Source organism: Ovis aries, chromosome 6 (genome assembly GCF_016772045.2).
Source record: "Ovis aries strain OAR_USU_Benz2616 breed Rambouillet chromosome 6, ARS-UI_Ramb_v3.0, whole genome shotgun sequence".
NCBI lineage: Eukaryota > Metazoa > Chordata > Mammalia > Artiodactyla > Bovidae > Ovis > Ovis aries.
In genome coordinates, this window is record NC_056059.1 from 86,974,023 (window position 1) to 86,988,929 (window position 14,907).

The 14,907-nt window shown below is 41.1% G+C and overlaps 1 protein-coding gene across 11 annotated transcripts in view; it reads left to right on the forward strand.

Annotated features, from left to right (window-relative positions):
* The window catches only part of MOB1B (MOB kinase activator 1B), a 93,071-nt gene that overhangs the window by 26,972 nt on the left and 51,192 nt on the right, over positions 1 to 14,907 (forward strand). For 5 of the 11 annotated variants that reach the window (XM_060417177.1, XM_042251494.1, XM_042251498.1 and 2 more), the window contains exon 1: positions 5,147 to 5,311. The exons of 1 other annotated variant lie outside the window; for it this stretch is intronic. Coding sequence is in view for 3 of the 10 variants with exons in the window: in XM_015096546.3 (XP_014952032.1) it covers positions 5,298 to 5,311 (14 nt within the window). In the remaining 7 variants the exon portion in view is untranslated. Of the gene's footprint in view, positions 1 to 4,667; positions 4,912 to 5,146; positions 5,312 to 14,907 lie in introns of those variants that run through there. 5 more of the 11 variants (XM_060417179.1, XM_042251495.2, XM_042251497.2 and 2 more) reach the window with 2 other exon arrangements.

The window sequence follows — 14,907 nt, forward strand, 5'->3', positions numbered from 1 at the left end:
ATATGCCTTTTATGTTTCTTTCAACCTCTAAGTTTCTTCAGCTGTTTTTTCCTTGTGATTCATTTGTTGAAGAAATTTGGTCCTGCATATTTTCCCCACAGTCTGGACTTGCTGCTTGCCTCTATGTTGTGTAATTTAACATGTTCTTTACCATATTCTTCTGTTCCCTGTATTTCCCATAGTTCAGTATATCTCATTGTAGAGGCTTGACTAGGTTCAGCTTCCAGAAGTGTGGTTTTCTCTCTTGTAATACCAGCAAGCCATTGGTAATCAATTTCTAGATCCATTTGGGGATGCAAAATGGTGACATTCTAATAATAAGTCAACCATTCCTATTTCATTTTTTAAAACTGAAATACTTCTATAAGGAGAAATTTCCCCGGATCTACTGTTTGGAAACTTGGCTTTAAAATAACTTGGTGTTATTTCCTTTGGGAAAGGTAACATATTGACACACTGGCAGTGACCAACTTATCCTATAAAAAGGTATAATGAATCATTTTCTTTAAGACTGTAGAAACCCTCACCTTGAGAAAAAAGGAGAATATAACTACAACTGAGAGAGGAAGTAAATGTTGATAAAAACCTGAGATAAAAAAACAAACAAACCTGAGATATTTGGGAAGAGATGAAAGAAGAAATTTTAGTGCTTACAGGTAGTGCTTTGCTAAGTCTATTCTTATCTGGCATATAAATTCCTATTTGGAAGCTTACCTTAAGGTTTTGAATACTATTTGCTTATTGAGGAGTCCTATATTCCTACCTCCTGTTCAGATCTCTCCCCAGGTTCTGCACAGCACTCAAAGCTCTACCTGACATGGCTACTCTGATGTCTTAAAGACATTTCAGAGCTAACATATCTAACATGGAACTTTTAGTTTCATCTCAGAATTGTGATTCAGATCTTCCCTATTTCAATAAATGGCAGCACCACCTGCCAGTTACTAAAGACAAAAAAATAGGAGTAGTCTCTGACTCCTTCTTTCCTCTAATCCCTAGAGTCAATCAATCACCAAGTGCTGTTCATTTTCAGATTATTAACTTCTTCTTTCTCTTATCAATGTTGCTACCCTAACCCATGTCACAACTGCTGAGAAACAACTGGACTATTACAATAGTCTTCTGGCATCCATGCTGACATGCTGGCCTTCTCTGGAACATTCTCCACAAGAAGAGAGCGTGACCTTTCTAAAAATGTCAATCAAGGATCATGAGCTGATAACTGTTGAAGCTGTGTGATGGATTCATTACACCAATTTATTGCCTTGTTTATATGTTTGAACTTTTCCAAATTAAAAAAAATAAAATGATGGGCATTCTCTGGCAGTCCAGTAATTAGGACTTGGTGCTCTCACTGCTGAGGGCCAGGTCAGAGAACTAAAATCCCATAAGACGTGCTTTACAGCCAAAAATAATCAATTAAAAAATAAAACAAAATGTTACTCAGTTTATTTACCTTCTTATTATTGTACTTCTTAGATGACTCTTCTACGTTCTTGGAATAAAACTGAAATGTCTTACCTAAGCCTGTCAGCCCCAGCCAGCCCTCTGTTTACATGTCCAGCTTTATCTGATGCTACTCTTCCTGCTCAGGGTGCCCAGGCCATAACCAGTCACTTCTGAGAAACCTTTAAGCTCTTTCTTATCTTAGAGCATGTGTGCTTGTTATTCCCTCTACTAGAAAATGATCATTCCCTAGCTTTTTGCAAGGTTGGCTGCTTCTCTTCCTTCAGGTTTCAACAAAACTGCTCAATCTAAATTAGATCGTCCTCCTTTACCATTAATCTCTATCACATTATTCTGTTTATTTTATACCTTACCACAGTTTATAAGTATCTTGTTTGTTTATATATAAAGTGAATGGCTACCCACTCCAGTATTCTTGCCTGGAGAATTCCACGGACAGAGGAGCCTGGCAGGCTTCAGTTCATGGGGTTGCTAAGAGTTAGACATGACTGAGCCTGATGCAGATGATACCACCCTTATGGCAGAAAGTGAAGAGGAACTAAAAAGCCTCTAGATGAAAGTGAAAGAGGAGAGTGAAAAAGTTGGCTTAAAGCTCAACATTCAGAAAACTAAGATCATGGCATCTGGTCCCATCACTTCATAGGAAACAGATGGGGAAACAGTGGAAACAGCGTCAGACTTTATTTTGGGGGGGGCTCCAAAATCACTGCAGATGGTGATTGCAGCCATGAAATTAAAAGACGCTTACTCTTTGGAAGGAAAGTTATGCCCAACCTAGATAGCATATTCAAAAGCAGATACATTACTTTGCCAACAAAGGTCCGTCTAGTCAAGGCTATGGATTTTCCAGTGGTCATGTATGGATGTGAAAGTTGGACTGTGAAGAAAGCTGAGCACTGAAGAATTGATGCTTTTGATCTGTGGTGTTGGAGAAGACTCTTAGAGAGTCCCTTGGACTGCAAGGAGATCCAACCAGTCCATTCTAACGGAGATCGGTCCTGGGTGTTCATTGGAAGGACTGATGCTAAAGCTGAAACTCCAATATTTTGGCCACCTGATGAGTAGAGTTGACTCATTGGAAAAGACTCTGATGCTGGGAGGTATTGGGGGCAGGAGGAGAAGAGGTCGACAGAGGATGAGATGGCTGGGTGGCATCACCGACTCGATGGACAAGAGTTTGGGTAATCTCTGGGAGTTGGTGATGGACAGGGAGGCCTGGCATGCTGCATTTCATGGGGTCGCAAAGAGTCAGACACGACTGAGCAACTGAACTGAACTGAACTGAGCCACTAACATACACATTGGACACGTACTTGTTTATTACAATAAGAAATTAACTTAAATGAATAGTTAAAGATATTTCAAGGTATGGGACTTCCCTAGTGGTCCAGTGGCTAAGACTCTGTACTCCCAACACAGGGGGCCAGGGTTGAATTCCTAGTCAGGGAACTAGGTCCCACATGCCACAACCAAGAGTTCACATGCCACAACAAAAATCGAAGATCCCAAGTGCTGCAACTAAGACTTGGTGCAGCTAAGCAAATAAATACCTTTTAAAAAAGATATTTTAAGGCATATACCTACTCACATTCTATTCTACTCATATTAAAACTCCAATTTTTGAGAAACTGGTGGATAGAATTCAAATTTTAATCATCTTGCTTCATAAACACGGATTTATAAGCAAAGTAAGATTCTGATCAGGAGAATAACTTCTTGAAACTGAAATTTTAGGAAGATAGTAGTATGCAGTATGGATTGGTGAAGGAGAAAGCAGAATTAGAAATCTCTGTCTGAATATACCCTCTCTTTGGTTCTAAATTGCCCAATATTTTAAAGTGCTGAATACTTTTAAGTCACAGTCACTGTTTAATTTATATGCCCAACCTCAAATTATATTTTGTATAACTAACATGACACCTCTCTCATTTTTACCACCAAGACATCATGTAAGTTTTATCAACTGTTCAGTTCAGGCAACTCCCCTAGTGGGATGATAAAGAAAAACTCAGCAGGTATTGTTGCAGGTTCTGTCCTTTGCTAATTGTACTGATTCAGAGTCATAGGATTCATTTATATTTAGTTACACCAAAAACAGGCGACATAAGCCAGTGTACCAAACCAAGGAGCAGACACAAACCAGTCATCTAAAGATGACAAACCAGTCATCTAAAGGCTGTTCCTGGCATGACAGAATTTTAGAACTGGAAGATACCTTAGAGATTATGTAACAATCCAAAACCTCCTCATTTTAAAGGGGGTGAAACTGTTGTTCTAATAGGTTGACAAACTTACTCTTACCAAAGTAAATTATAATATCCTAATCTGGTAATGCAAGTCTTATTTTCAGAAGACACTTAAGGAATTGAATAGTAAGTCTGTATCATATCAAAATCTAGAACACAGGGCTTTTATGTCATAAATCCATTATTTTCGTTGTAGTAAGATAATGTCTCCTTTTCCCTCTTTTCCAGCATTTTTCCTTTAAGTCTTTTAAAATTATTCCAGTGACCTCTGCTGTTCCTCAGATAGTACTGAGACAAATATTTTCTTGTTTTTAAAAATGGTTTGCTTTATCGACATGCCAAACTTATAGTACATAAAGTCAACAGAACACATTTCATACTGGCATCTCCTTCAAGTCCTCCTAAGAGCCCAAGGTGGGTTACAAGCTATATAAAATTTAAGTTTTGTTCAAATTCTTTGAAAAGTTACTTGTAGATTTGATGGATCTTGTAAGCAAAGAAGATGGACATATTTCAGTAAAATAAATCGATACCTAAATTCATAATGCTGTGGAAGGCTGGTTATCAGTCCACAACCTCTGTTAAGCATTTATTTGGCTCAAGCGTATTATTGCCATTAAGCAGTCTGATGCACAAAACATTCTAGAAGCTAGAAGGAATTCAGTCCCCCTTACAGAGGAACTTGCATTTCATATAGTTAAGGGACCCAGGTCAAAGCTTTATAATCTACAGTATTTGCTCAACATACCTTGAGTATGTCACCACAGCAGTTTTCCCAGCTGCTGATGACAGCCTCACTCTCCTGCAGAGGCAGTGTTGGACCCTGGCTATCTCCTAGTTCTGGCTTTTAAACATGCCCATAAAACAACCCACTTAGATCCCTTCCTCTCTTCGGGTGAAACCACACCCAAACCATTCCTACCAGATGAAATTCCCTCCTCTTTTTACATACTTAGCAGAGAGACTCCACAGCCTTTCATCTAGGCACTCAGAGTGGGCAGAACTCTGCTGGCAATTCCATCCCTCAGTTCAGGACCCTGACATCCCAGAGTTGAAGCCAACTTCCTTCCAGATCGCTGACACCCAGCTAAGCAGCTTGGAGCGCTTTGCCACCGCCCACAACTTCCAACGGGGTGGACTGGCCTCGACCGGCCGGGCAGCCACCGCGCACCGGCGGGCGTGGTCTGCGGCTGCCTAGGTGTCCAGAACGTTGGGGACTAGGGGATCGCAGCGGGAGGGGCAGGGTGGGCGCCCACCGCTCTCGCGAGAGCTCACGAGGTTGGGGCAGCGAGGGTCTGGGGACCGGGAGGTGCGGGAGCGCGCGGCGGCCCTTCGGGGAGCAGGCGAACAGCTCTTTCCCCGCCTTCTTTTCCTTCCCCTCCCATTGAGTGATTCAAGCCGTGAGCTTCCCACTTCCGCCCCCTCTGCGAGCCATTGGAACTAGCGAAGCCAAACAAGTTGCGGCCGCCGAGCAGCTGGAGCTCCCCGCCTCCTCATCTTCTCCTCCTCTTTGCTCTCCAGGCCTGGCCGCTGCCGTCCCGAGGCCCCGCGACCGCCGAGCCCGCAGCCCAAGCCGCGGCCAACATGAGCTTCTTGTTGTGAGTAGCCAGGCCCCGCGCGCGCCGGCTTTGTTCAGGCGACCTGGGCCGCGGCCCCCGCCCGCCCGCCCGCCCGCCCGGCCCCGCGCCGGGCAGGTCTCTGGGAACCTATCCTGAGTGCTCGCGCTGCCTGACCGCTGCCGCCTCCCGGGCCGGGTTCGAGTACGCGGGGAATCTCCAGCCCCCAGGGAAGTTCTTTATCCCCGGACCCCTAGTCCCGACAACCTCGATGGATGCCTGCGGCCGTGTTTCTCCACCACCCCATCCTCTCCTCTCGCTCTTCTGCGTTTGTTTGTTTGCACGCTCTACAGGGATACCTCCCACTCTTCCGCGTGACCCGTACCCGAGGCGTGCAGGGTCGCCTGTTTCCCTCTCCCCTGGCCATTGCTTTTTCGTGGATCCCAAGCACAGAAAGCAGAGCTTTAACCCGTCCCCCTAGGATCCTTTTCACTCCCCTCGTAGGTTTTAGGAGTGGGTAGTTGGGGCGACAAGTCTCGTGGCTGTAACACTTAACGCGGCAGCTGACGGGTCGGGATCCCTTGGTGACAGCCAGGGGTCTTGGGGATGGAGCTCCTGGCTTTCCCGAGGTGCCCCTCCTCCCCGCGTGCTCCCCTGAAGAGCACGGGCTTTTATCTTTCTAGACAACCACCATATAGGGTCTTGTCGTGTGCCCTGAGTTGATTAGGTCCGCTGGGGAGTTGTTTTGCAAATCATTTGTAAATGCCAACTCCGCCTCACATTTAGTGCTGGTCATTATTTCCCTTACTTACCGTTTATTGCAGACAAATTGAGGGGGATGGGCAGAAAGATGGGGTGGCTGGATGGGAGTATGGTGGCAGCAAACAAGCCTCAGGTCCTCTGAAAATAGACCTTATGCTTTGGGGGACTGCTCTTTTGAAGGCTTGGTAGTGATTTACCTCTGTTTAATCCGTGGTTAGAAAGCTAGTAAAAATTCGGAGATTGAAACCCACCCCCTATGCTCGTTTACTGTTGTGGAGAAAATTAGCATTTAAAGATTTATTTTTTTGTCCCAATTTTCTTTTCCTGCCTCCCATGATTTTTCATCATCACACTGGCACCTGAATCCTGAGAATTTAATTCACCCTTATTTTCACAAGCTTGTATCTAGAATATTAATCCTTTTTAGGATGTTTAAGCAAAACTGAGATATCACAGAGGCCTAACAGGCAGGTTAGGCTTGCTAGTATTTCTGATATGCACAGGGTAGTGAGGGGCCTGGCTTGTGTCAACCTGCCTTAACACGTTTGAGCTTGTTAAACGTCTTTCTTACGCTCATCCTGGAAGTTGATTCTGAGTTGTCAGCTAGATAGTACTAGATGAGAGGCCTGAGTGACATAAAAATCTTCATTTCCCATTTTAGTTTCAGTCAACAAATGCAAACATCTCAGCTTGAAATTTTTCATCTTGAGTATTTTTTTTACATTGCTGATGTTTGATTTCTTCAAGAATTTAAAAGCCATCTTTAAGAAAGCAGTATAGATGTCCTTGACTGCTTCTGATGGGCCTTGTCTCTGAGAACTCATAGCTAACTCATGGCTAACTCATGGCTGAAGCAGGGAAGAACCATATTTGGCTGAAACCAGGGGATAAAGAAAGTTTAGGTGGTATTTTCTGAGTATAAATACAATAGTATCCTACTCTTCTGTGGCTCAGTATTTGATAATTACAGAAATGCTGTGGATGAGTTCATTTTCTTGAAGCATATTAGCTACCTCAATCATAAAAAAGAATCTTGCCATAGTTATTGTATATAGTACATGGGCTTTTTAGGGGGCACAGTGGTGAAGAATCCACCTGCCAAGCAGGAAACATGGGTTTGATCCCTGGGTCTAGAAGATCCCCTGGAGAAGGAAATGGCCACCCACTCCAGTATTCTTGCCTGGGAAATCCCATGGACATAGGAGACTGACAGGCTACAGTCCATGTGGTCACAAAGAGTCTGACACAACTTTAGCTTCTAAACAACAACAATTTGGAACACAGTTTTTCAGTCAAGTCACATGTAGCCGTTAATTAATTCTCAAGGTATTTTGTCCACGTGCTTGACTGTCCAAAAAAGTTAATCTAATATTTTTGGTTTTGATTTTCGTCCACTAGTAGTTTTAAAATATGAAGTAGAGAAATATTGATAATTATCAGAAGTATAAGAACAAAGTTTTGGTTATTATCTATTCATTATTTGGTATAGTTTCCTGGATATTATTTCTGTTTAAACAGATAAGCAGAGAGTGTAACGTAAAAGCTGCACTTCAGGAGTTAAATACAAATATTTTCCCCAGTTCTTGGAAGCTTACTTGTAAGGCTGCCATAAGTGGATGGAGGTGAGGAAATAGGGCAATGTGAGATACGCATATGAAGGTGATGACTCGTAACTTTTGCAGGCTGTAAGATAGAAGGAAAGAATTATTGATTAAAAAAAAATCATTCATATGCAGGCACTGGTATAGGCACTGGGAATCATTTCTGAACAAAACAGATGAAAATTCCTGCTTTAGTGGAGCTTATTTTCTGGTAAGGGACTTCCCTGGTGGCTCAGATGGTAAAGTGTCTGTCTACAATGCGGGAGACCCGGGTTCGATCCCTGGGTTGGGAAGATCCGCTGGAGAAGGAAATGGCAATCCACTCCAGTACTATTGCCTGGAAAATCCCATGAACAGGGGAGCCTGGTAGGCTACAGTCCATCATAAACACTGAACATCAGTACCTTTTATAGTATGGTAGGAGGTTGTCAGTGGCCCAGAGTCCCTGAGAAAGATGTTTTAGATAGGAAGGGAAGTAATTTTAGGTAATCTTCGGGGGAGGTGTTTAGTTAAGCTGCAGCAGATACCTTTGTGTAGCTTTTATACAAATGGCTCAGAGTAAATTTGCACTTCATATATGAATCTGACTGGGACAAAGCTTTGGTTGTGCTCTATATTGGCCTGTGTGTGTCTTCAAATTTAGCTAAACTCCCAGATGGTGCATGCAAAAACTTTACAGGAACCTAATTTAACTTTGTAGACTCAAATCTTTAAACACATCCTTAGCACCTGCTGTATGTTAGGCATTGTGCAAGATGTGAGACTGCAGAAATGGTAGACAGTGTATAAATAGTCATCTGTAAGAGATGCTGTGCAACCCCAGGGATCCAGAGAATACAGAGCATTTTGTCCTGTCCTTTCATGGAAGAAATGATGAATGGAAGGTATAACGGGAGTTCTCTAAAAGGGGAAATGGGAGATTTCAGTCAGAGGAAGCATCAGGAGGCATGAAATTGCCTGTGAATTCTCCATTTTGTTCAGGTTTATTCAAGAGGCTGTAGAACTGGAGATTTGGACGGGATCTTTCAGTAACACAGCCTACTCCCCTCATCTTGCTCAAGTGGCAAAATCCCAACTTCAGGTTACTTACCTAATTATTAGCCTGGGTAGAATCGGAACACAGTTTTCTTGATTTAGGGCTTTTCCTATCCTGATGTTTTATGAGTATAAAATTCAGGGAGATGTAGGATCAGAGTGAGTTCTTAACAGTATCATTCAACAAATATTAATATATAGTGTGTTCTCTTTGTTTCTAGCATTTTTAGATTGCAGGTCTCTTTTGACATGTAATTCCACAGAAACATTTGATTAGGAAAAATGAAGTGAAAGTCACTCAGTTGTATCTGACTCTTTGTGACCCCTTGGATTGTAACCCACCAGACTCCTCTGTCCATGGAGTTCTTCAGGCAAGAATACTGGAGTGGGTTGCCATTTCCTTCTCCAGGGGATCTTTCAGACCCAGGGATGGAACTCGGGTCTCCTGCATAGCAGGCAGTTTCTTTACAGATTGAGCCACCAGGAAAGCCCCCCACGGTGTAATTTCCTAATGTAAGACTACTCAGTTGGAACAGAGTTAAAATAAATATAGTTAACTTTAAAATGGAAATTCGTAGGAAAGGTGGTTTAGGAATGTGAATTATTTCTGTATAGGAAGAAACAAAGAGGTTGGGCAAGGAAGGAAAAAAGGAAAGAAATATTTATTAAGCATAATGGTGGACAACTGCCATTTGTGTTTTCAAAAAAAAAAGAGGCAGTTTAGGAAAGGGGACCCAGGTTTTCAGCTGTGTTAATAGCTGTCTCTCTGTCTGTCTCTTCTGCTTTTCTCTCTTCTCTCCTTTCTTTCAAAGACCCCTCTGCCCCACCCATCCCAGCATCTTTGTTTTCATTCAGATGATTTAACTGATTTTAGTACCTGAACATCCTCACCTATAAAAGAAATTCGTAGTAAAATAACCTAAGTACTATGTACCAGGCACTAAATGCTTTAAATAGTTTAATAACAAATAGGAACCCCATTTTTACAGATGAAGAAACTGACAAAGAGAGTTTAAATAACTTGCTCAAAATTAAGTGGCCAGTCCGTGGAGTAGCTGGAATTTGAATCCTGGCAGTCTCAATCCAGAGAACCTGCCTCATATTACCTTATCTATAATTGTAAAATTATATAAAAAGGTAGTATTCAGACGGGCCTTGTTTTTCAGAGAAGTCTTCCATTACCAGATATTAATATCTCATACTGTTAGGACTGTTTTCTAAGGTGGAAGAAAAAATAAAAACCTTTACATTTAAATAATACTTTAACATTATTTTTTACTTTTAGTGTAGTATTAATGCACATTTTGATGAAATCACAAAATACTGATCAGAAAAAGAAGAAAATAAAAATCTCTCATAATTGCACCTTCAGAGATAGCTATTGTATTTTGTGATATTACTTCCTAATCTTTTCCATCATGTTTTGTTTGTATATATTTAAAAATATACAAATAGATCTCTACTGTGCATAGATCAAGTTTTTCACTTGTAAATTTTTTATGTCAGTATACTACTGCAGAATCACTTTGAGTGTCTGTTGACCAAGTATTAACAGTTTTGTTGTTTGTCAACCCAATTAAGTATGGTATGCTTGTTTTGCAGAGGGAATTGAAGTCAGTTTGGTCGTGTTTTCAGAACTGTAGTTTTGGGAATTGTGACTACTTGGCTGGCCTTGGTATACTTTTACCATCTTTTATAGAGTTGCAGTTGTTTTACATTACTGACTGCAAAATAATTAGTTTGATTACTTTTACCATTAATGATTTTTTTTTTCTTGATGTAAAGAGTTCTTGAACCTTTAGAGTTTTGGATATATGAAAACATATGTAATACTTCTCTTTAGTTGTATATTTGGTTAGGAGGTATTAAAGCAGGGCTTTCCTGATGGCTCTATGCGTAAAGAATCTGCCTGCAATTCAAGAGATACAAGAGACTCTGGTTTGATCCCCAGGTTGGGAAGATCCCCTGGAGGAGGAAATGGCAAACCCCTGCAGAATTCTTGCCTGAAAAATCCCATGGACAGAGGAGCCTGACAGGCTATAATCGAAAGGGTTATAATTAATATTTAATATTTTTTAGGAACTGTTTTGGGGCTATATACCTATCCCCTTCCTCATTCCATTTTCACCTACGAGTTCTAATGTCTGTTAAAATTTCTTTTCTGTATTATTATTATGATGCTTGACAATGTTCTCATTCTATCACTGCTTTTATACTTATTATTTGACATTTTTACTTTAAGGGAGCCTTTATCCTTTCCATTAATTAATTTATTTTTTAATATCAGCATGGGCTCATGGGTTTCTGTTTTATTTAATGAGTTAATTTTGACCATCACAGCTTATTTTGGTGCTCAGATTTTCTCAGTTATGGCTAGTGGGAGTCCTCTTGAGGCTGTCTTCTGGGTCCATTTGATTCGTTCCTGTCTTGAGCACTCCATTCCTTTCAGCACCATCAGACATTCCCGGTTTATCTGATACTTTCCATGCCTCAACCCTGGGGCTGACCACTTCCCTGAGGGCCTTGGTTCTAGCCAGCAGAGGAGATAGTATTTGGGAACCAGAATTTAGGTGATAGGTGTCCTCATTACTGCAGATGTTTTGCTGCTCCCAACCATCTCATTGGCCGATGCTAGAAAAATCCATACCCACACGAATTTAAATCGAAATACTTTTTCTATGTCTGTTCATCTGAGTCTCATCCCTTTACATGTTTTTCACTTCCTCTTTTGTCAGTGAGAAACCTGGCTCTAATACTCAGTATACTTAGTTGTTCAGACCTCTCTGTCTAAAGCGATTCTCCTAACTCTGCCTGACCACCTCTCTTGTGGCTTGTCCTCCGGCTGTCATCCAGCCACCATTACTCCCTGAGCACGTGTGGACCCTCACTTCCTCCGTAATAAGGGTGAAAGAAGTTTGATACTCCGTTGTGTATGGTATGAGTGTGATAGTAATCTAATTTATTTCCCCATGGATCCTGTCTTTAAAACTGATACCTCAGACATGTTGGGAGGATACTTCATCCTGAATGTAAAAGTTCTAGCTCAGTAAATTGTAGTTCCATGTAGCAGTGATATCTAGTTTGTTGTCAACATCTCAGCAGTGTGATGGTTGCTTGTAGCTGTTCTTATTTTTTATAAACATAGTCAGCATTTCTGATTACTAAATCAGAGCCAATTTCTGTAGGTTTATTATCATATGTATTAGTGCTACTTTGATTTTCTGAAATTAGAACTTAAAAGCAGGAGTTTGAAGGTAAATAAACATATTTGGTTAATAGTCTAAGAACCTCATAGCCAGGTGGCCTTATTGTTACTATTTGCAGTGGAAAGACTGGGTCTTACTTTATTGCTACTATTGTTTTTATCTTTTTGCCTAAGTTCTCCTGTTCTCAAACTGAAATTTGATGAAAATACTTCAGTAGTTGTACTATTGGGTATTAATTTTTGTGTGTTTCTTTGTAGGGATAGTTAATGGTTTAACTTAAATACTTTCTTATTATTCAGTACAAACATAGAATAAAATGGAAGCAGTAGGAGTCAAAGTCTTTTATGACAACTTTTCTGGAGTCTCGATGCCCAGATCATGTTCCAGACAGGTGGGCAGCAGCATGGTCCCCTCTTTAGAGAATCAGTTTGCTGGTGGCCTGTGTCATTAGGTTTAACTACTGAAGTAGCTCTTTGTTTAAAAACTCCCCGTTGGTTATAGGTTTTACTCACATATGCCTGGCTCCATTCTCCCTAGCCCTTCCTCAAACCCTGCCAAATGTTCAGCTGGTTCTCTTAGTTCCAACTCTTAGAAACCTGCACTTTTGAGCCAGTGAACAACAATCTGATTTGTCAAAACTGAAGTCTCTCACCTGGAGCACAGCATTGTTTGGAGTACTGATGCTTGTGTCTCCACCCTATTTGTTAAGGACTCCCAAAGGAGTCTTTATCATCAGACTGTTCAACCTGTAAGTCAATCCTCTCTTAAACTTTTCAAGCTTTTAATTTGATAAATGGCAATTTATCAAGAACTGAAATTTTTTAAAAAGTTTTTCTTTTCCGATTATAATGAGAGCCAAACTATACCAAAAAATACAATTCTAAGTGGCTAGACATTGGGAAAGTGTCCCTCAGTTGAACTGTACTAATTTTAGTTTTTGCTGAAGTAGGAGCATCTTTATAAGGTGTTGGGACTGTATTGTCAAATGATAACTAGGTTCTAGAGATGCATTTACCCTTTTTTGTCATTGAATATTTAAAAGAAAGTCTCGCTGTCATTTTATTTATTTATTAATTATTATTATTATTTTTATTTTTACTTTATTTTACTTTACAATACTGTATTGGTTTCGACATACATTGACCTGAATCCACCACGGGTGTACATGCGATCCCAACATGAACCCCCCTCCCACCTCCCTCCCCACAACATCCCTCTGGGTCATCCCCATGCACCAGCCCCAAGCATGCTGTATCCTGCATCAGACATAGACTGGTGATTCGATTCTTACATGATAGTATACATGTTTCAATGCCATTCTCCCAAATCATCCCACCCTCTCCCTCGCCCTCTGAGTCCAAAAGTCCGCTATACACATCTGTGTCTCTTTTGCTGTCTTGCATACAGGGTCATCATTGCCATCTTTCTAAATTCCATATATATGTGTTAGTATACTGTATTGATGTTTTTCTTTCTGGCTTACTTCACTCTATATAATCGGCTCCAGTTTCATCCATCTCAACAGAACTGATTCAAATGTATTCTTTTTAACAGCTGAGTAATACTCCATTGTGTATATGTACCACAGCTTTCTTGTCCTTTCAGCACCATTGGGACAAAAGGTTACTCTTGACCCTCTGGTGACAGAAGGTCATCTCCTGGGCTGAGGAGATCAATATCTATATATAACTCTTGAGAAGTCTACTTTAGACAAAGTGTGTAGCTTTGGTATCACTTAGGAGTGATTTTTAAAAGTACCTTCAAGTTTGAGAAGTTTTAGACAATAGTAAGTGGAGTTTGTCTGGATATTGAGTTAAATGATTCAAAATAAAAAAGAAAATTCTTTGGTGTTCAGCATAACACTACCTCTGTTCTTGAGAGACTCTGCGAGGCCCTGACAAAGATTCTTTACTTGACCACACTTTGGTCAGGTCTTGAACCTTCTCCTAGGCCTATCTGCGCACTTCCTTATAAAAAGTCTAGCTTTAGTAAGAACCCTGCTGGTCGGTTTAACTAGAATCCCCTGCCACCCTCAGGATCTGATCTGCTTCCTCATCCACAACCATCCCTCAGGTGATATCTGATCACCTCGGCCTGTGTTCAACAAGAATCCTGTTCAGTTCAGTTCAGTCACTTAGTTGTGTCTGACTCTTTGCGATCCCATGGGCTATTAAGAATCCTGTTAGGTCAATTTAACCAGGACTGCCCCCCGACCCAGCCCTGTTCCCCTGATATGTTGTCTTGCACCCAGCCCCGTTCCCCTGATATATTGTCTTGGTAATTTTTTTGTTCCCCCCTGCACCCTGCTCCTTGGTTATAAATTCCCACTTGCCTTACCAATGCTGTATTTGGAGTTAACTCAATCTGTCTATCCTACTGTAAAATCCCACTGCAGTAGCCCCAATAGCTGTCGGATTGTTCCTGAATAAAGTCTGTATACCATTTTTAACCTGGTGGTGCAGAGGTTAAAGCGTCTGCCTGCAATATGAGAGAACTGGGTTCGATCCCTGGGTCGGGAAGATCCCTTGGAGAAGGAAATGGCAACCCACTCCAGTATTCCATGGACGGAGGAGCTTGGTGGGCTACAATCCACGGGTCGTAAAGAGTCGGACACAACTGAGCGACTTCACTTTCACTTTCACCATTTTTAACAGATGTCAGTGAATATTATTTTTTCCTTAACAGTCCTCAAGGTTAAATTCTCTGGTTGTCTTTACACACTTATAATTATTTATAATTATTATGTAAGGTCTTTTCCTCCTTCCTAGACTGTAAGTTTCATAAGGTTTGTTCACTGTTTTATTTCCCAGCATGTTAGTACATGCTTGGCACGTACTTGCTTGGCAAGTATGTCCTCAGTGTATAAATATTTTTGATTAACTGTCATAGAACAGTGGCTTGTGAGTGAGGAGACCTGGGTTTTAAGAGTCTTTGGTTTGTCACTGACCATGTGACTTTGGGCACATCACTTAATTTCTTTTATTTTCTCTGTTTACTGGGGCAAAATAAATGCCTGTGCCATTGAGTAGATGTG